Here is a 20,964-nt window from a genome sequence, read left to right on the forward strand (position 1 = left end):
TTGTCTTTCCGCTGGGCGGTTAGCATGCAACAATAGCTTTTCACTTTAAATAGAGGAATAGATCGGGTAAATGCACAGTCTATTACCCAGAGTCGGGGAATCGTGGACCAGAGGACATAGGTTCAAGGTGAAGGGGAAAAGATTTAATAGGAATCCGAGGGGGTAACCTTTTCACACAGAGGGCGGTGGGCGTGTGGAACGAGCTGCCGGAGGAGGTATTTGAGGCTGGGACTATCCCATCGTTTAAGAAACATTTAGACAGGTACATGGTTTGGAGGGATTTGGACTAAATGCGGGCAGGTGGGACTAGTGTAGATGGGACCTGTTGGGCCGAACGGCCTGTTCCACACTGTATCGATATAACTCCTTATACCTAAACGGAGCTGAGCCACTGTGCTGCATTCACAAGGGTAAATGCAAGCTTGTTCGTCTCGACAGCACCTGGGGAATTCCCACAATTATCATTAAAATGCATTATGAAACCCACTGTGGATCTTAAATTAATTGGTAGGTATTAGCGTGGGATGCACAAGAGGGAAGAATTGTCTTATAACATACATAGAAAATAGGTGCAGGAGGAGGCCATTTGGCCCTTCGAGCCTGCACCGCCATTCATTGTGATCATGGTTGATTATCCACCATCTGTAACATACCTCTCTAATATCTGCTGCCACTAGGGTTGCCTAATGTCCTGTATTAGCCGGGACACCCGAATTTTAGACTAAATTTATCTGTCCCGCCATTGTCCCATATTAGGCCCGGGGGGGGGCTCTCTAGGCCCGATGGGGGGACTGTAGGCCCAGGGGGGGGACGACGCTCTAGGCCCAATGGGGGGACTTTAGGCCCGGGGGGACTATAATCCTGGGGGGGGGGGGGGGGGGGGGAGCGCCGTGGGCCAGGGGGAGGGGGCGCTGTAGGCCCGGGGGGGACTGTAAGCCTGGGGGGGGGGCACTGTAGGCCCTGGGGGGGGCGCACTGTAAGCCCTGGGGGGGGCGCACTGTAGGCCCCGGGGGGGGGGGGGGGGGGGGGGGGGGGGGCGCTGTAGGCTCAGACAGTGTAGTTGGGGGAAAAAACTGCGGAAGCTGGTTAAAATCTGTGTCTACCTTCCGTAGAGTGAAGGTTCGGACAGTGTAGGTCCGGAGACCCCGGGCGCCGCCTAACGGAGGTTGCATAGCATCCAGGCTGGGGCGGCCACCATTGGCGGAGAGGGAGCACGTGGCCGCTGGCTGGGTGAGGTGACGTGGGGCGCGGTGCGGTGACGTCACCTTGTCCCGTATTTGGGAGTGAGATAGTTGGCAACCCCTAGCCGCGGCCACCACCATCACTGGCAGTGCGTTCCGGCCCATCTGTGTTGGGGGTGGGAACTTGCCTTGCAAATCTCTCTTCATCTTTGCCGCTCTCACCTTAAACCTCTGCCCTCTAGTGATTGTTTTTTTTCTCTTCCATCCTGGGGAATTTAGGTTGACTGTCAACCCACAACATTGCGGCACGGTGGCGTAGCGGTAGAGTCGCTGCCTCGCAGCACCAGAGACACAGGTTCGATCCTGACTACGGGCGCTGTCTGTACGGAGTTTGTACGTTCTCCCTGTGATTGCGTGGGTTTTCTCCGAGTTCTTTGGTTTCCTCCCACACTCCAAAGACGTGCAGGTTTGTCGGTTAATTGGCTTCGTTAAGAATTGTGAATTGTCCCTAGTGCGTGGGATAGTGCTACTGTACGGGGTGATCGCCGGTCGGCATGGACCTGTTTCCGCTCGGTATCTCTAAATTAAGCTGAAAGCTCTGCCCCCTGGTGTTTGATTTTTATTTTTCCATCTTGGGGGATAAATGTTATCTCTCCACAACCTTAAAAAGCAGTTAACTAAAAGGTTTCCCATTTAAGGTGGTTGCCTTGTGCTGTGAGCTTAGGGTTGCCAACTTTCTCACTCCCAAATTAGGGACAAGGTGACGTCACCGCCCCGCGCCCCACGTGACCTCACCCAGCCAGCGGCCACGTGCTCCTGCTCCACCAATGGTGGCTGCCCGGGCCTGGATGCCGGTTGCTATGCAACCTCCATTAGGTTGCGCCCAGGCATCCGGGCCTACACTGGGGCCTTACAGCGGCCCCTGGGCCTACAATATCTGGGCCTACAGTGCCCCCCCGGGCCTAATATGGGACAAAGGCGGTCCCTTACGAGACAAACCAATTTAGCCCAATATACGGGATAGCAGGAACGGGGTACTGATTTTGGTGATCAGCCATGATCACATTGAATGGCGGTGCTGGCTCGAAGGGCCGAATGGCCTCCTCCTGCACATATTGTCTTTTGTCTATAGAGTGGAAACGGGCCCTTTGGCCCACCGAATCCACGCCGACCAGCGATGATAGGGTTGCTAATTGTCCCGTATTAGCCAGGACATCCAGTATATTGGACTAAATTGGTTACTCCCGTACGGGACTGCCCTTGTCCCGTATTGGGCCCGGAGGGCACTGTAGGCCCGGTCACTGTAGGCCCGGTCACTGTAGGCCCGGTCACTGTAGGCCCGGTCACTGTAGGCCCGGTCACTGTAGGCCCGGTCACTGTAGGCCCGGTCACTGTAGGCCCGGTCACTGTAGGCCCGGTCACTGTAGGCCCGGTCACTGTAGGCCCGGTCACTGTAGGCCCGGTCACTGTAGGCCCGGTCACTGTAGGCCCGGTCACTGTAGGCCCGGTCACTGTAGGCCCGGTCACTGTAGGCCCGGTCACTGTAGGCCCGGTCACTGTAGGCCCGGTCACTGTAGGCCCGGTCACTGTAGGCCCGGTCACTGTAGGCCCGGTCACTGTAGGCCCGGTCACTGTAGGCCCGGTCACTGTAGGCCCGGTCACTGTAGGCCCGGTCACTGTAGGCCCGGTCACTGTAGGCCCGGTCACTGTAGGCCCGGTCACTGTAGGCCCGGTCACTGTAGGCCCGGTCACTGTAGGCCCGGTCACTGTAGGCCCGGTCACTGTAGGCCCGGTCACTGTAGGCCCGGTCACTGTAGGCCCGGTCACTGTAGGCCCGGTCACTGTAGGCCCGGTCACTGTAGGCCCGGTCACTGTAGGCCCGGTCACTGTAGGCCCGGTCACTGTAGGCCCGGTCACTGTAGGCCCGGTCACTGTAGGCCCGGTCACTGTAGGCCCGGTCACTGTAGGCCCGGTCACTGTAGGCCCGGTCACTGTAGGCCCGGTCACTGTAGGCCCGGTCACTGTAGGCCCGGTCACTGTAGGCCCGGTCACTGTAGGCCCGGTCACTGTAGGCCCGGTCACTGTAGGCCCGGTCACTGTAGGCCCGGTCACTGTAGGCCCGGTCACTGTAGGCCCGGTCACTGTAGGCCCGGTCACTGTAGGCCCGGTCACTGTAGGCCCGGTCACTGTAGGCCCGGTCACTGTAGGCCCGGTCACTGTAGGCCCGGTCACTGTAGGCCCGGTCACTGTAGGCCCGGTCACTGTAGGCCCGGTCACTGTAGGCCCGGTCACTGTAGGCCCGGTCACTGTAGGCCCGGTCACTGTAGGCCCGGTCACTGTAGGCCCGGTCACTGTAGGCCCGGTCACTGTAGGCCCGGTCACTGTAGGCCCGGTCACTGTAGGCCCGGTCACTGTAGGCCCGGTCACTGTAGGCCCGGTCACTGTAGGCCCGGTCACTGTAGGCCCGGTCACTGTAGGCCCGGTCACTGTAGGCCCGGTCACTGTAGGCCCGGTCACTGTAGGCCCGGTCACTGTAGGCCCGGGTGGCCGCCATTGGTGGAGCGGGAGCATGTGACCGCTGGCTGGGTGAGGTCACATGGGGCGCGGGGCGGTGATGTCACCTTTTGTCCCTTATTTGGGAGTGAGAAAGTTGGCAACCCTATCCTGCACTAGCATTTAGTTTTAATTTAGTTTAGACATACAGAGCGGAAACGGGCCCTTCGGCCCACCGAATCCACGCCAACCAGCGATGAGGAGGAATTTCTTTAGTCAGAGGGTGGTGAATCTGTGGAATTCATTGCCACAGACGGCTGTGCAGGCCAAGTCAGTGGATATTTTTAATGCGGAGATTAATTAGTACGGGTGTCAGGGGTTATGGGCCCATATCTGAGGAGGATGTGCTGGCTCTGGAGAGGGTCCAGAGGAGGTTTACGAGAACGATCCCAGGAATGAGCAGGTTAACGTATGATGAGCGTTTGTCAGCACTGGGCCTGTACTCGCTGGAGTTTAGAAGGATGAGGGGGGACCTCATTGAAACTTACAAAATAGTGAGCGGCCTGGATAGAGTGGATGTGGAGAGGATGTTTCCACTAGTGGGAGAGTCTAGGACCAGAGGGCACAGCCTCAGAATAAAAAGATGTACCTTTATAGACAATAGGTGCAGGAGGAGGCCATTTAGCCCTTCGAGCCAGCACCGCCATTCAATGTGATCATGGCTGATCATTCTCAATCAGTACCCCGTTCCTGCCTTCTCCCCATACCCCCTGACTCCGCTATCCTTAAGAGCTCTATCTAGCTCTCTCTTGAATGCATTCAGAGAATTGGCCTCCACTGCCTTCTGAGGCAGAGAATTCCACAGATTTACAACTCTCTGAGTGAAAAGGTTTTTCCTCATCTCCGTTCTAAATGGCCTACCCCTTATTCTTAAACTGTGGCCCCTGGTTCTGGACTCCCCCAACATTGGGAACATGTTTCCTGCCTCTAGCGTGTCCAACCCCTTAATAATCTTATATGTTTCGATAAGATCTCCTCTCATCCTTCTACATTCCAGTAGAAAGGAGATGAGGAGGATTTTCTTTAGTCAGAGGGTGGTGAATCTGTGGTATTCTTTGCCACAGAAGGCTGTGGAGGCCAAGTCAGTGGATATATTTAAGGCAGAGGTAGATAGATTGTCGATTAGTACGGGTGTCAGGGGTTACGGGGAGAAGGCAGGAGAATGGGGTTAGGAGGGAGAGATAGATCGGCCGTGATTGAATGTCGGAGTAGACTTGATGGGCCTAATTCTGCTCCGAGACCTTGTGACCAGCGATCACCCCGTAAGCTAGCACTATCCTACACGCACTAGGGACAATTTACATCTTACCCAAGCCAATTAACCTCCCAACCTGCACATGTCTGGAGTGTGGGAGGAAACCGGAGCGCCCGGAGAAAACCCACGCAGGTCACGGGGAGAACGTGCAAACTCCGCACAGACAGCACCCGTGGTCAGGATGGAACCCGGGTCTCCGGCGCTGTGAGGCGGCAATTCTACCGCTGCGCCACCTGTATCTGCTGCTGTATCTGCCCTGTATCTGCTGCTGTATCTGCCCTGTATCTGCTGCTGTATCTGCCCTGTATCTGCTGCTGTATCTGCCCTGTATCTGCTGCTGATTTGTTTACGATTTGCTTTGTGAAATGGTCGCTAAACTTGTACTTTAACCTTGAAGGACTGCCGAAAATTTCTCAACCGACTGAACGGAGGCCTATTGAATAAAAGAAGGTAGGAGGCTGTTTTAATTGCCCTGGAAAATATTTATTTTAAGAAATACATCCCATACTACTATGACGATCACGAAAAACATAGTCTCCCCTCTCCCATCAGGCAAGAGGTACAGAAATGTGAAAACGCACGTCTCCAGATTCGGGGGCAGTTTCTTCCCAATTGTTATCGGGCAACTGAACCGTCCTATCACCAACTAGAGAGGGGTCCTGAGCCAATATCTACCTCTTTGCGTACTCTCAGACTTTACTGGATCTTATCTTGCACTATTAATTATTCCCTTTATAATGTATGTGTACACTGTGGACGGCTCGATTGTAATCATGTACAGTGTTTGGCTGGATGGTGCACAGACAAAAGGTTTTCACTGTCCCCAGCCCCCCCCCCCCCACATGACAATAATAGAAATATGGAAACATAGAAAATAGGTGCAGGGGGAGGCCATTTGGCCCTTCGAGCCAGCACCGCCTTTCATTGTGATCATGGCTGATCATCTACAATCAGTAACCCGTGCCTGCCTTCTCCCCATATCCCTTGATTCCGCTAGCCCCTAGAGCTCTATCTAACTCTCTTTTAAATTCATCCAGTGAATTGGCCTCCACTGCCCTCTGTGGCAGAGAATTCCACAAATTTACAACTCTCTGGGTGAAAAGGTTTTTTCTCACCTCAGTTTTAAATGGCCTCCCCTTTATTCTTCGACTGTCTGTGGCCCCAGGTTCAGGACTCCCCCCCCCCCCAACGTTGGGAACATTTTTCCTGCATCATAATCGAAACTAAACTGCAGTCAACAGGCAGAATGAATAGGGAGCCATCTGTAGATGGGTCCTGACACGAAATTTTATTCATCATTCCCTCCTCAGAGGCTGCCTGACCTGGAACACACTGCCGATGGGTAGTGGTGGGGGCAGATATAATAGTGGCAGTCAAGAGACTTCTGGATAGGCACATGGATATGCAGGAAACTGAGAGATGCGGAATATTGTCAGGCAGATAAGAGTTAGAGACCTTCAGCCCAATTTTCCCTTGCCGGACAACATGTCCCATCTACACTGGTCCTTGACGTTTGGCCCATATCCCTCCAAACCTAAGATAGACACAAAATGCTGGAGTAACCCAGCGGGTCAGGCAGCATCTCTGGAGAACATGGATTGGTGACTTTTCACAGAGTGCTGGAGTAACTCAGCGGGTCAGGCAGCATCTCTGGAGAACATGGATAGGTGACGTTTCACAGAGTGCTGGAGTAACCCAGCGGGTCAGGCAGCATCTCTGGAGAACATGGATTGGTGACTTTTCACAGAGTGCTGGAGTAACTCAGCGGGTCAGGCAGGATCTCTGGAGAACATGGATAGGTGACGTTTCACAGAATGCTGGAGTAACTCAGCAGGTCAGGCAGGATCTCTGGAGAACATGGATAGGTGACGTTTCACAGAGTGCTGGAGTAACTCAGCGGGTCAGGCAGCATCTCTGGAGAATATGGATAGGTAGCGTTTCAGGTCAAGACCCGAAACGTCACCCATTCCTTCTCTCCAGAGATGCTGCCTGACCCGCTGAGTAACCACGTTCTGGACACCCCCAACATTGGGAACATTTTTCCTGCATCTAGCTTGTCCAGTCCTTTTATAATTTTATATGTCTCTAGAAGATCCCCTCTCATTCCTTCTGAACTCCAGTGAATACAAGCCCAGTCTTTCCAATCTTCCCTCATATGGCGGTCCCGCCATCCTGGGGATTAACCTGGTGAACCTACGCTGCACTGCCTCAATAGCAAGACATGTGGAGCAGGCAGGGTGCTTTGTTCTGTTCTGAAAGAAAAAATACCTTCGATTTGTACCAGCATCTGCAGTTATTTATTTCACAAAATGCTGGAGTAACTCAGCGGGTCAGGCAGCATCTCGGGAGAGAAGGAATGGGTGACGTTTCGGGTCGAGAATGGTCTCAAGAAGGGTCTCGACCCGAAACGTCACCCATTCCCTCGGTCCTGAGATCCTGCCTGACCTGCTGAGTTACTCCAGCATTTAGTGAAAAAAAAATGAATTATTCTGAGCTTGCTTGTTTAATCTTGCATTTTGATTTTGCAGAGTCTACACCTTTCCCTGTAACTCTGCTTTCCTCGATCTGCATGAGGTAAGGCTACTTTCTCATCTTTCAAGAATCTGGTGTAATTAAACCTGTGTGCAGCACGGTGGCGCAGCGGTATAGTTGCTGCCTCACAGCGCCGGAGACCCGGGTTCCATCCCAACTCCAGGTGCTTGTCTGTACGGAGTTTATACGTTCTCCCCGTAAACTGCGTGGGTTTTCTCCGAGATGGACAATAGACAATAGGTGCAGGAGGAGGCCATTTGGCCCTTCGAGCCAGCACTGCCATTCAATGTGATCATGGCTGATCATTCTCAATCAGTACCCCGTTCCTGCCTTCTCCCCATACCCCCTGACTCCGCTATCCTTAAGAGCCCTATCTAGCTCTCTCTTGAATGCATTCAGAGAATTGGCCTCCACTGCCTTCTGAGGCAGAGAATTCCACAGATTCACAACTCTCTGACTGAAAAAGTTTTTCCTCATCTCCGTTCTAAATGGCCAACCCCTTATTCTTAAACTGTGGCCCCTGGTTCTGGACTCCCCCAACATTGGGAACATGTTTCCTGCCTCTAACGTGTCCAACTCCTTAATAATGAGAAGATGAGAAGATCCCCTCTCATCCTTCTAAATTCCAGTGTATACAAGCCTAGTCGCTTCAGTCTTTCAAGATATGAAAGTCCCGCCATTCCGGGAATTAACCTAGTAAACCTACGCTGCACGCCCTCAATAGCAAGAATATCCTTCCTCAAATTTGGAGACCAAAACTGCACACAGTACTCCAGGTGCGGTATCGCTAGGGCCCTGTAAAACTGCAGAAGGACCTCTTTGTTCCTATACTCAACTCCTCTTGTTATGAAGGCCAACATTCCATTGGCTTTCTTCACTGCCTGCTGTACCTGCATGCTTCCTTTCAGTGACTGTATCATGTACAAAATCATGGGAGGAATAAATCAGGTAGATGCACAGAGTCTCTTGCCCAAAGTAGTGGAATCGAGAACCAGAGGACACAGCTTTAAGGCAAATGGGGAAAGATTTAATAGGAACCTGAGGAATAACCTTTTTTCACACAAAGTGTGGTGAGCTGCCAGAGGAGGTCGTTGAGGCAGGGACAATCACAATGTTTAAGAAACATTTGGACAGGTACATGGACAGGATCGGTTTAGGGGGATATGGGGCAAACGCAGGCAGGTGGGACGAGTGTAGATGGGGCACGTTGGTCGGTGTGGGCAAGTTGGGCCGAAGGGCCTGTTTCCACGCCTGATTTGTGTGCGATTGCTCAACTTTCATCTTCGTTGACTTTGCAGTTGAAGATGCCAGCAGATGATAAACTGGAGAACTTCTGGATTGACTTCAACCTGGGCAGTCGCAGTGTGACCTTCTTCATCAAGGACGATCAAGATGCAGAGGTGAGAAACATAGAAACATAGAAAATAGGTGCAGGAGGAGGCCATTTGGCCCTTCGAGCCAGCACCGCCATTCATTGTGATCATGGCTGATCGTCCACAATCAGTAACCCGTGCCTGCCTTCTCCCCATATCCCTTGATTCCACTAGTCCCTAGAGCTCTATCTAACTCTCTCTTAAATCCATCCAGTGAATTGGCCTCCACTTCCCTCTGTGGCAGAGAATTCCACAAATTCACAACTCTCTGGGTGAAAAAGTTCCTTCTCACCTCAGTTTTAAATGGCCTCCCCTTTATTCTTAGACTGTGTGGTTCCTGGTTCTGGACTCCCCCAACATTGGGAACATTTTTCCTGCACCTAGCTTGTCCAGTCCTTTTATAATTTCATACGTCTCTATAAGATCCCCTCTCATCCTTCTAAACTCCAGTGAAGACAAGCCTTGTCTTTTCAATCTTTCCTCATATGACAGTCCCGCCATCCCAGGGATCAATCTCGTGAACCTACGCTGCACTGCCTCAATTACAAGGTCATGTCTATTCGATCAGAGGTCATAGGGTCATAGAGTGATCCAGTGTGGAAACAGGCCCTTCGGCCCAACTTGCCCACACCGGCCACATGTCCCATCTACACTAGTCTCACTTGCCCGTATTTGGCACGGTGGCGCAGCGGTAGAGTTGCTGCTTTACAGCGAATGCAGCGCCGGAGACTCGGGTTCGATCCTGACTACGGGTGCTGCACTGTAAGGAGTTTGTACGTTCTCCCCGTGACCTGCGTGGGTTTTCTCCGAGATCTTCGGTTTCCTCCCACACTCCAAAGACGTACAGGTATGTAGGTTAATTGGCTGGGTAAATGTAAAAATTGTCCCTAGTGGGTGTAGGATAGTGTTAATGTGCGGGGATCGCTGGGCGGCACGGACTTGGTGGGCCGAAAAGGCCTGTTTCCGCCTGTATATATATGATATGATATGATATGATCCCTCCAAACCTGTCCTATCCATGTACCCGTCTAACTGTTTCTTAAACATTGGGATAGTCCCAGCCTCAACTATCTCCTCTGGCAGCTCGTTCCATACACCCACCACCCCTGTGTGGAAACGTTACCCCTCGGATTCCTATTAAATCTTTTTCTCTTCACCTTGAACCTATGTCCTCTGGTCCTCGATTCCCCTTCTCTGGGCAAGAGACTCTGTGCATCTACCCGATCTATTCCTCTCATGATTTTATACGTGATAAGATCAACCCTTCATCAAGTTATTTCATGGTGTGTTCAAGAGAGTTAGATAAAACTCCTAGGGCTAATAGAATCAAGGGATGTGGGGAGAAAGCAGGAACGGAGTACTGATTGAGAATGATCAGCCATGATCACATTGAATGGCGATGCTGGCTCGAAGGGCCGAATGGCCTCCTCCTGCACCTATTTTCTGTGTTTCTATTACTTGTTCAAAGCCACGTTTGAACTCACTTTTACAAGAGGGCGGCACGGTGGCGCAGCGGTAGATTTGCTGCCTCACAGCACCAGAGACCAAGGTTCGATCTTGACTACGGGTGCAGTCTGTACGGAGTTTGTACGTTCTCCCCGTGACCTGCGTGGGTTTTCTCCGGGTGCTCCGGTTTCCTCCCGCACTCCAAAGATAAATGAAAGGAGCAGAATTAGGCCATTCGGCCCATCAGGGGTGTACCATGCTATTCAATCATGGCTGATCGATCTCTTGCTGATCTATCTCAACCCCATTCTCCTGCCTTCTCCCGGTAACCTCTGACACCTGCACTAACCTGTTCTAAGGTTGGTTTGAAGTTCATAATTTAAAAATTTTTTTTCCCCTTCTCTCTCCTCTAGAACGACCTCTGGGAAACAGTCAGCTTATCCTATGAATCTGTCAAAACATTTGTTGTGGAAGGTAATGAAATACGTCTGGATACGCACATGTTGCCAGGACTCGAGGGCCTGAGCTGCTGGGGGAGGTTGAGCAGGCTGGGACTCTATTCCTTGGAGCGCAGGAGGATGAGGGGTAATCTTATAGAGGTGTACAAAATCATGAGAGGAATGAACATCACCTGGATCATTGTGTGCAGTTTTGGTCTCCAAATTTGAGGAAGGACATTCTGCTATTGAGGGCGTACAGCATTGGTTCACCAGGTTAATTTCCGGAATGGCGGGACTGTCGAATGTTGAAAGACTGGAGCGACTGTAGACAATAGACAATAGGTGCAGGAGGAGGCCATTCGGCCCTTCGAGCCCGCACCACCATTCAATGTGATCAGCCATGATCACATTGAATGGCGGTGCTGGTTCGAAGGGCCGAATGGCCTCCTCCTGCACCTATTGTCTATTGATCATGGCTGATCATTCTCAATCAGTACCCCGTTCCTGCCTTCTCCCCATACCCCCTGACTCCGCTATCCTTAAGAGCTCCATCTAGCTCTCTCTTGAAAGCATTCAGAGAACTGGCCTCCACTGCCTTCTGAGGCAGAGAATTCCACAGATTTACAACTCTCTGACTGAAAAAGTTTTTCCTCATCTCTGTTCTAAATGGCCTACCCATTATTCTTAAACTGTGGCCCCTGGTTCTGGACTCTCCCAACATTGGGAATTAAGCTTGTATACACTGAAATTTAGAAGGATGAGAGGGGATCTTATTGAAACATATAAGATTATTAAGGGGTTGGACACGTTAGAGGCAGGAAACATGTTCCCAATGTTGGGGGAGTCCAGAACCAGGGGCCACAGTTTAAGAATAAGGGGTAGGCCATTTAGAACGGAGATGAGGAAAAACCTTTTCACTCAGAGTTGTGAATCTGTGGAATTCTCTGCCTCAGAAGGCAGTGGAGGCCAATTCTCTGAATGCTTTCAAGAGAGAGCTAGATAGAGCTCTTAATGATAGCAGAGTCAGTTGGTGTGGGGAGAAGGCAGGAACGGGGTACTGATCGAGAATGATCAGCCTTGATCACATTGAATGGCGGTGCTGGCTCGAAGAGCCGAATGGCCTCCTCCTGCACCTATTGTCTATTGTATTGAGTAGATCGGGTAGATGCAGAGAGTCTCTTGCCCAGAGTAGGGGAATCGAGGACCAGAGGACAGGGGTATAAGGTGAAGGGGGAAAGACTTTATAGGAACCTGAGGGGTAACATTTTTACAGAAAGGGTGGTGGGTGTATGGAACGAGCTGCTGGAGGAGGTAGTTGAGGCAGGGACTATCACAAAGTTTAAGAAACAGTTAGATAGGTACGTGGATAGGACAGGTTTAGAGGGATATGGGGCCAAATGCAGGCAGGTGGGACTAGCGCAGATGGGACATGTTGGCTGGCGTGAGCAAGTTGGGCCGAAGGGCCCATTTCCACTCTATGACAATGACTAATTAAAGTTCCTGTAAATTTATTCCAATGTAAACAGACTGTATACAGATATTCAAACCAACTAGAGTCATGTCACAGCTAAAATGCACAATATGCTCAATGCAAGATAAACACAGAGTGCTGGAGCAACTCAGCGGGTCAGGCAGCATCTCTGGAAATAGGTGACGTTTCACAGAGTGCTTGAGTAACTCAGCGGGTCAGGCAGCATCTCTGGAGAACGTGATTTTATTCTTTAATGATTTTGTACACCTCTATAAGAGACTCGGGTTCGATCCTGACTACGGGTGCTGCATTGTAAGGAGTTTGTACGTTCTGCCCGTGACCTGCGTGGGTTTTCTCCGAGATCTTCGGTTTCCTCCCACACTCCAAAGACGTACAGGTATGTAGGTTAATTGGCTGGGTAAATGTAAACATTGTCCCTAGTGGGTGTAGGATAGTGTTAATGTACGGGGATCGCTGGGCAGCACGGACTTGGTGGGCCGAAAAGGCCTGTTTCCGGCTGTGTATATATATATATATATGATATAAGATCCCCCCCTCATCCTCCTGCACTCCAAGGAATAGTGTCCCAGCCTGCTCAACCTCTCCCTGGAGCTCACACCCTCTAGTCCTGGCAACATCCTGGTAAATCCTCTCCGCTTGCTCTCCAGCTTGACCGAGAGTTCCTAAAATGCCTTCTCTCCTAATCTGCAGAGTTTGTGAGCGCCACAATCCTCGTTATAAACTTGAAGGGGACGTTGTTGGTCAACAAGAAGGAAGGCAAGAAGGTGAAGATATATTTTGACTCTGCTTTTGATATCCTGGACACCACCAAGCTGGTGTACGGAGAGGGGAAGGTGCTGGTACGTACTTCAAGATGGATCGCTTTTTAGTTTGGTAAACCGTTGTTCAAAGGTTGGCAAGTCAAAGGAGCAGAATTAGGCCATTCGGCCCATCACATGTTTACTCCGCCATTCAGTCATTGGCTCAGGTCATAAGTGATAGCAGTGGAGTTAGGCCATTCGGCCCATCACATGTCTACTCCGCCATTCAGTCATTGGCTCAGGTCATAAGTGATAGCAGTAGAATTAGGCCATTCGACCCATCAAGTCTACTCCGCCATTCAATCATGGCTGATCTATCTCTCCCTCTCAACCCCATTAGACAATAGGTGCAGGAGGAGGCCATTCGGCCCTTCGAGCCAGCACTGCCATTCAATGTGATCATGGCTGATCATTCTCAATCAGTACCCCGTTCCTGCCCTCTCCCCATACCAACTGACTCCGCTATCCTTAAGAGCTCTATCTAGCTCTCTCTTGAATGTATTCAGAGAATTGGCCTCCACTGCCATCTGAGGCAGAGAATTCCACAGATTCACAACTCTCTGACTGAAAAAGTTTTTCCACATCTCCGTTCTAAATGGCCTACCCCTTATTCTTAAACTGTGGCCCCTTGTTCTGGACTCCCCCCAACATTGGGAACATGTTTCCTGCCTCTAACGTGTCCAACCCCTTAATAATCTTATACGTTTCGATAAGATCTCCTCTCATCCTTCTAAATTCCAGTGTATGCAAGCCTAGTCGCTCCAGTCTTTCAACATATGACAGTCCCGCCATTCCGGGAATTAACCTAGTTCTCCTGCCTTCTCCCCGTAACCCCTGACCCCTGTACTAATCAACAATCTGTCATTCTCCACCTTACAAGCACCACCACTGACTTGGCCTCCACAGCTGCCTGTGGCAATGAATTTCCACAGATTCACCACCCTCTGACTAAAGAAATTCCTTCTCGTCACCTTTCTAAAGGTACGTCCTTTTGTTCTGAGGCTGTGCCCTCTGGTCCTGGACTCTCCCACCAGTGGAAAGGCCCTCTCCGCATCCACTCTATCCATGCACAGTCAGACTTTGCTCAGGCTGCATTTGGAGTGTTGCGTGCAGTTCTGGTCGACCCATGACAGGAATGATGAGGAGGCTTTGGAGAGGGAGCAGAGTGGGTTTACCAGGATACTACCTGGATTATTAGAGGGTTCAAAACAGGGTTGCCAACTTGCTCACTCCCAAATAAGGGACAAAAGGTGACGTCACCGCCCAGCGCCCCACGTGACCTCACCCAGCCAGCGGCCACGTGCTCCCGCTCCACCAATGGCGGCCGCCCGGGCCAGGAGGCGGGTTGCTATGCAACCTCCATTAGGCGGCGCCCAGGCCTCCGGTCCTACACTGTCTGGGACTACATTGGCCTACGGTGTCCGGGCCTATGGCGTCCGGGCCTATGGCGTCCGGGCCTACGGCGTCCGGGCCTAATACGGGACAAGGGTGGTCCCGTATGGGACAAACCAATTTAGCCCACAATACGGGATGTCCCGGCTAAATACGGGACAGTTGCCAACCCTAGTTATAAAGTACATGGAATTGGACAGCACTGGATTATGTTTTGTCTGGACCGTCCTTCAGGAGAGACCTGATAGATTTTAGAGTTTAGGGATACAGCGTGGAAACAGGCCCTTCGGCCCACTCAGTCCACACCGACCAGCCCTCCCCCCCCCCCCCCCCCCCCCCCCGGTACACCCCAGTACGTCTTTGGAGTTGGAGTGGGAACCGGAGCACCTGGTGAAAACCCACGCAGGTCACGGGGAGAACGTACAAACTCCGTACAGGCAGCACCCGTAGTCGGGATCAAACCCGGGTCTCCGGCCCTGCATTCGTTGTAAGGCGGCATCTGCGCCACCGTGCAAGATATTGCTGGCTTTAAAAAATATATATTTGTCTAATTTTTTGTTTTCTTCGGGAAATAGGTGAATGTTGACAGTGAGCGTGTGGTGACTGAGCAGCCCGAGATACCGCTGGCCGTGAGTGACGGGGAGCTGGCAAGAACGTCTGGCGCCGTGCGCGCTGAGGGGCAGAGATGCCACAGCGACACAGGCGGAGAACACCGCAAATCAACCAAGGCAAGTGTGACAACAGACAATAGGTGCAGGAGGAGGCCACTCGGCCCTTCGAGCCTGTACGCACCGCCATTGAATGTGATCATGGCTGATCATTCTCAATCAGTACCCCGTTCCCGCCTTCTCCCCATACCCCCTGACTCCGCTATCCTTCAGAGCTCTATCTAACTCTCTTTTGAAAGCATCCACCTACTCCCAATTCCTCCGTCTACGCCGCATCTGCGCCCGGGATGAGGTGTTCCACACTAGGGCTTCCGAGATGTCCTCATTCTTCAGAAAACGGGGCTTCCCCACTTCCATTATAGATGAGGCTCTCACTAGGGCCTCCTTTATATCCCGCAGCTCCGCTCTTGCTCCCCCTCCCCCCACTCGCAACAAGGACAGAATCCCCCTCGTTCTCACCTTCCACCCCACCAGCCAGCGGATCCAACATATCATCCGCCAACATTTCCGCCATCTACAACGGGACCCCACCACTGGCCATATCTTCCCATCCCCTCCCCTTTCTGCATTCCGCAGAGACTGTTCCCTCCGTAACTCCCTGGTCCACTCGTCCCTTCCCACCCAAACCACCCCATCCCCGGGCACTTTCCCCAGCAACCGCACGAGATGCAACACCTGTCCCTTTACCTCCCCCCTCAACTCCATCCAAGGACCCAAACAGTCTTTCCAGGTGAGGCAGAGGTTCACCTGCACCTCCTCCAACCTCATCTATTGCATCCGCTGCTCCAGATGTCAACTTATTTACATCGGCGAAACCAAACGCAGGCTCGGCGATCACTTCGCTCAACACCTTCGCTCAATCCGCCTTAACTAACCTGATCTCCCGGTGGCTCAGCACTTCAACTCCCCCTCCCACTCCCAGTCTGACCTATCTGTAGTGGGCCTCCTCCAGTGCCATAGTGAGGCCCACCGGAAATTGGAGGAACAGCACCTCATATTTCGCCTGGGCAGCTTGCAGCCCAGCGGTATGAACATTGACTTCTCCAACTTTAGATAGTTCCTCTGTCCCTCTCTTCCCCTCCTCCTTCCCAGTTCTCCCACTGTCTTCCTGTCTCCACCTATAGCCTTCCTTTGTCCCGCCCCCTGACATCAGTCTGAAGAAGGGTCTCGACCTGAAACCCATTCCTTTTCTCCAGAGATGCTGCCTGACCCGCTGAGTTACTCCAGCATTTTGTGATACCTCCAGAGAATTGGCCTCCACTGCCTTCCTTGAGGCAGGGAATTCCACAGATTCACAACCCTCTGAGTGAAAATGTTTTTCCTCATCTCTGTTCTAAATGGCCTACCCCTTATTCTTAAACTGTGGCCCCTTGTTCTGGACTCCCCCCAACATCGGGAATATGTTTCCTGCCTCTAACGTGTCCAACCCCTTAATAATCTTATGTTTCAATAAGATCCCCTCTCATCCTTTCAAATTCCAGTGTATACAAGCCCAGTCACTCCATTCTTTCAAAATATGAAGGGCCCTTCGGCCCACCGTGCCTGCAACGTCCAGCGATCCCTACACACTAGCACTATCCTACACTCACTAGGGACAAGTTACAATTTTTACAAGTTATAGGAGTAGAATTGGGCCATTCGGCCCATCGAGTTCACTCCGCCATTCAATCATGGCTGATCCTAATCTCATTATCCCGCCTTCTCCCCATAACCCTTGACACCCGTTCTAATCAAGAATTTGTCTATCACTACCTTAAAAATATCCACTGACTTGGCCTCCACAGCCCTCCACAGATTCACCACCCTCTGACTAAAGAAGTTCCTCCTCAACTCCTTTCTAAAAGAGTGCCCTTTAATTCTGAGGCTGTGCCCTCTGGTCCTAGACTCTCCCACTAGTGGAAACATCCTCTCCACATCCACTCTATTCAGACCTTTCACTATTCTGTAAGTTTCAATGAGGTCCCCCCTCATCCTTCTAAACTCCAGCGAGTACAGGCCCAGTGCCAACAAACGCTCATCGTGTTAACCCACTCATTCCTGGGATCATTCTTGTAAACCTCCTCTGGACCCTCTCCAGAGCCAGCACATCCTTCCTCAGATGTGGGACCCAAATTTGCTCACAGTACTCCAAATGCGGCCTGACCAGCGCCTTATACAGCCTCAGCATTACATCTCTGTTTTTGTATTCCGGTCCTTTTGATGTAAATACGAGCATTGAATTTCCCTTCCTTGCCACCGATTCAACTTGCAGATTAACTTTTTGAGAATCCTGCACCAGCACTCCCAAGTCCCATTTTACCAAAGCCAATTTGCCTCTTTGGGGTCTAAAGTCATTCTCTAAAGCTTGATGAAATAGATAGATATAGTATCGGGTTGCCAACTGGCCCGTATTAGCCGGGACATTCCATATTTTCGGCTAAATTGATCTGTCCAGTACGGGACTGCCCTTGTCCTGTAGTAGGCCTGGGGGGCAGTGTGGGCCGGGGCGCTGTAGGCCGGGGCGCTGTAGGCCGGGGCGCTGTAGGCCGGGGCGCTGTAGGCCGGGGCGCTGTAGGCCGGGGCGCTGTAGGCCGGGGCGCTGTAGGCCGGGGCGCTGTAGGCCGGGGCGCTGTAGGCCGGGGCGCTGTAGGCCGGGGCGCTGTAGGCCGGGGCGCTGTAGGCCGGGGCGCTGTAGGCCGGGGCGCTGTAGGCCGGGGCGCTGTAGGCCGGGGCGCTGTAGGCCGGGGCGCTGTAGGCCGGGGCGCTGTAGGCCCGGGCGCTGTAGGCCCGGGCGCTGTGGTAAGAAAAAAACTGTAGGTGCTGGTTAAAATCTGTGTCTATCTTCTGCACAGTGTAGGCCCGGACAATGTAGGTCCAGACAGTGTAGGCCCCGAGGCCCGGGCGCCGCCTGACGGAGGTTACGTAGCAACCCGCCTCCCGGCCCGGGCGACCGCCGTTGCGGGAGCGGGAGCACGTGGCCGCTGGCTGGGTGAGGTCACGTGGGGCGCGGGGCGGTGATGTCACCTTGTCCCTTATTTGGGAATGAGATAGTTGGCAACCCTAGTGGATGGTGATGTGGGGAGATACAGATTTCACACAGCTAAAATGGCCTGTTTCCTTTATCATCGTTACCTTTCCGCATATCTTTCATTCATTTGTTCTTTATTTCTGAGTTACTCCCGCATTTTGTGTTGTGTCTACCTGTGCTGTTCTATGTTCTCTGACCATGGCTTTGATTGGAAATCCAACATTAACCGTCCTATGTTATTTTAAGCAAATATATTGTGTTTCTTTTTTTTAGAAAACCTGTAACTTAAAGAGTTTGTCGCCCTTGGCTGCCAGCAAAAGTGGTCTTAAATATTCGTCAGACTCCGGTAAGTGATAAAATCAAAATTCAACATGGAGGCTCTTCCAAGCAACTAGGCTGAGTTTGGGTCATTAATGCCCATTAATGCGTAAAGCACAATTAGTGTTAATGGTGTCATTTATGTAACATTTTACTCTTTTTACTTTTATTTTTTCTAAAGTTTAAAATACCATATTCATTTCCAGGCCAGAAATGTTAGAGATACAGTGCGGCAACAGGCCCTTCAGCCCACCGGGTCCGCGCCGACCAGCGATCCCGTGGTCTAGATTAGAATGGGCACCTTGGCCAGCATGGGCCAGCTTGGGCAAGTTGGGCCGAAGGGCGGTATGACCCTGTGGCATTCAAACCAAAGATACTAGAGGAGGAAGATGAACCACTCCGTCGAAATTGCCTATACTGAAGTGTAGTACGCAAAGGAGCGTAACGTCCGCCATTTTAGTAAGCGAACCCCGCTGTTCGCTATGCCTCTCAGTGTAATCAGTGTATTGGGGGAACAGTATGTGTGATGATACCATTAAAAATGCAGAATATATCTCAACTATCAATTCACAGATTGTTGTTATTTTTCTTTTTTAATGTTTCTGCAAGTTTCTGCCTACCAAAATGGCGCCGTGACGCGCTACGGTTTTTAGGGTCGAGTGGTCTATCTTGCTCTGCTCTATTATCTTTGGCTCAAACTAATGAGGATTTCCATTTTTTTAAATAAAATCCGAACAGTGGTTTGCAAGGATGTATTACCAGCACAAACCCAAGAGGTTGAGAACGATGAAGGTGGACAAAGTATGGATTCGAAAGAGGAACCGACTTTCGATGAAGTTTTCACCAGGACGACAACTGATGAATCGAACGTCAAGGTAAAGGGCGGTCATGGTGGCGCAGCGGTAGAGTTGCTGCCTTACAGCGAATGCAGCGCCGGAGACCCGGGTTCCAGAACAAGGGGCCACAGTTTAAGAATAAGGGGTAGGCCATTTAGAACTGAGATGAGGAAAAACTTTTCGATGGATCTGTCTGAAGAAAGGGTCTCGACCCGAAACGTCACCCATTCCTTCTCTCCCGAGATGCTGCCTGACCTGCTCAGTTACTCCAGCATTTTGTGAATAAACAGGTTTGTAGGTTAATTGGCTCGGTAAATGTAAAAATTGTCCCTAGTGGGTGTAGGATAGTGTTAGTGTGCGGGGATCGCTGGCCGGCATGGATCTGTTGGGCCGAAGGGCCAGTTCCGCACTGTACCTCTAAACTAAAAAAACTATAAACTATCCATGTACCTGTCTAACTGTTTCTTAAATGTTGGGATAGTCCCTACCTCAACTAACTCCTCTGGCAACTCGTTCCATACACCCACCACCCTTTGTGTGAGAAGGTTATCCCTCTGATTCCTATTAAATCTTTTCCCCTTCACCTTAAACCCATTTCCCCTACTCTGGGCAAGAGACTCTGTGCGTCTACCCGATCTATTCTCCTCATGATTTTTGTACGCCTCTATAAGATCACCCCTCATCCTCCTGCGCTCCAAGGAACAGATTCCCAGCCTACTCAACTCAGCCTACCCTGTAACTCGAAACCCGAAACGTCGCCCATTCCTTCTCTCCTGAGATGCTGCCTGACCTGCTGAGTTACTCCAGCATTTTGTGAATAAATACCTTCGATTTGTACCAGCATCTGCAGTTATTTTCTTACCGCTCCCTGTAGCTCAGGCCACTCGAGTCCTGGCCACATCCTGGTGAATCTTCTCTGCGCCCTTCCCAGCTTGACTCCATCTGCCTCAACTACCCCCTCTGGAAGCTTGCTTTCTAACGATCTGCACTTTTGTCTTTGTACAAATATTTTAACAGGAGGTCCATCCCCTGACGGACACGGAACCAAAGTCAAAGCAGAACGTGGCTGTGGAGGACATAGGTTTGCACCCTTTAGCTTGTGTTTTGAGCCCCTGTTGTGAATGAGAGATGATTTGCAAACTCTTACCCCTTTATAGAGATGGAGACTTCAGATGTACAGAGTAGTCTGCCAGCCAAGCCCGAGGGGACTCGAGGTAAACTCCAGTAAGTACCCAACTTCTGTGCTGAAATTTGCTGCAGGAAACTTTTGAAGAAAGGTTTTGGTTTAGTTTAGAGGTACAGCGCGGAAACAGGCCCTTCGGCCCACCAGGTCCGCGCCGACCAGTGATCCCCGCACACTAACACTGTCCCGAGATGAGAAAACATTTCTTTACAAAGAGAGTGGTGAGTCTGTGGAATTCTCTGCCACAGAAGGTAGTTGAGGCCAGTTCATTGGCTATATTTAAGAGGGAGTTAGATGTGGCCCTTTTTGCTAAAGGGATCAGGGGGTATGGAGAGAAGGCAGGTACAGGATACTGAGCTGGATGATCAGCCATGATCATATTGAATGGCGGTGCAGGCTCGAAGGGCCGAATGGCCTACTCCTGCACCTATTTTCTATGTTTCTATGTCCCACACACACTAGGGACAATTTTTACATTTATACCAAGC

At 51.4% G+C, this 20,964-nt stretch overlaps 1 protein-coding gene across 1 annotated transcript in view; it reads left to right on the forward strand.

The window, feature by feature from the left end:
- Positions 1–20,964, forward strand: part of LOC144611027 (synaptonemal complex protein 2-like) — a 61,150-nt gene that overhangs the window by 17,703 nt on the left and 22,483 nt on the right. Inside the window, exons 9-16 of the mRNA XM_078430112.1 lie at positions 5,387–5,439; positions 7,518–7,563; positions 8,820–8,921; positions 10,754–10,814; positions 12,963–13,111; positions 15,040–15,192; positions 18,413–18,485; positions 19,196–19,332. Of these exons, the coding sequence (XP_078286238.1) occupies positions 5,387–5,439; positions 7,518–7,563; positions 8,820–8,921; positions 10,754–10,814; positions 12,963–13,111; positions 15,040–15,192; positions 18,413–18,485; positions 19,196–19,332 (774 nt within the window). The remainder of the gene's footprint in view (positions 1–5,386; positions 5,440–7,517; positions 7,564–8,819; positions 8,922–10,753; positions 10,815–12,962; positions 13,112–15,039; positions 15,193–18,412; positions 18,486–19,195; positions 19,333–20,964) is intronic.

The sequence above is a fragment of the Rhinoraja longicauda genome, chromosome 2, assembly GCF_053455715.1.
Source record: "Rhinoraja longicauda isolate Sanriku21f chromosome 2, sRhiLon1.1, whole genome shotgun sequence".
Lineage (NCBI taxonomy): Eukaryota > Metazoa > Chordata > Chondrichthyes > Rajiformes > Arhynchobatidae > Rhinoraja > Rhinoraja longicauda.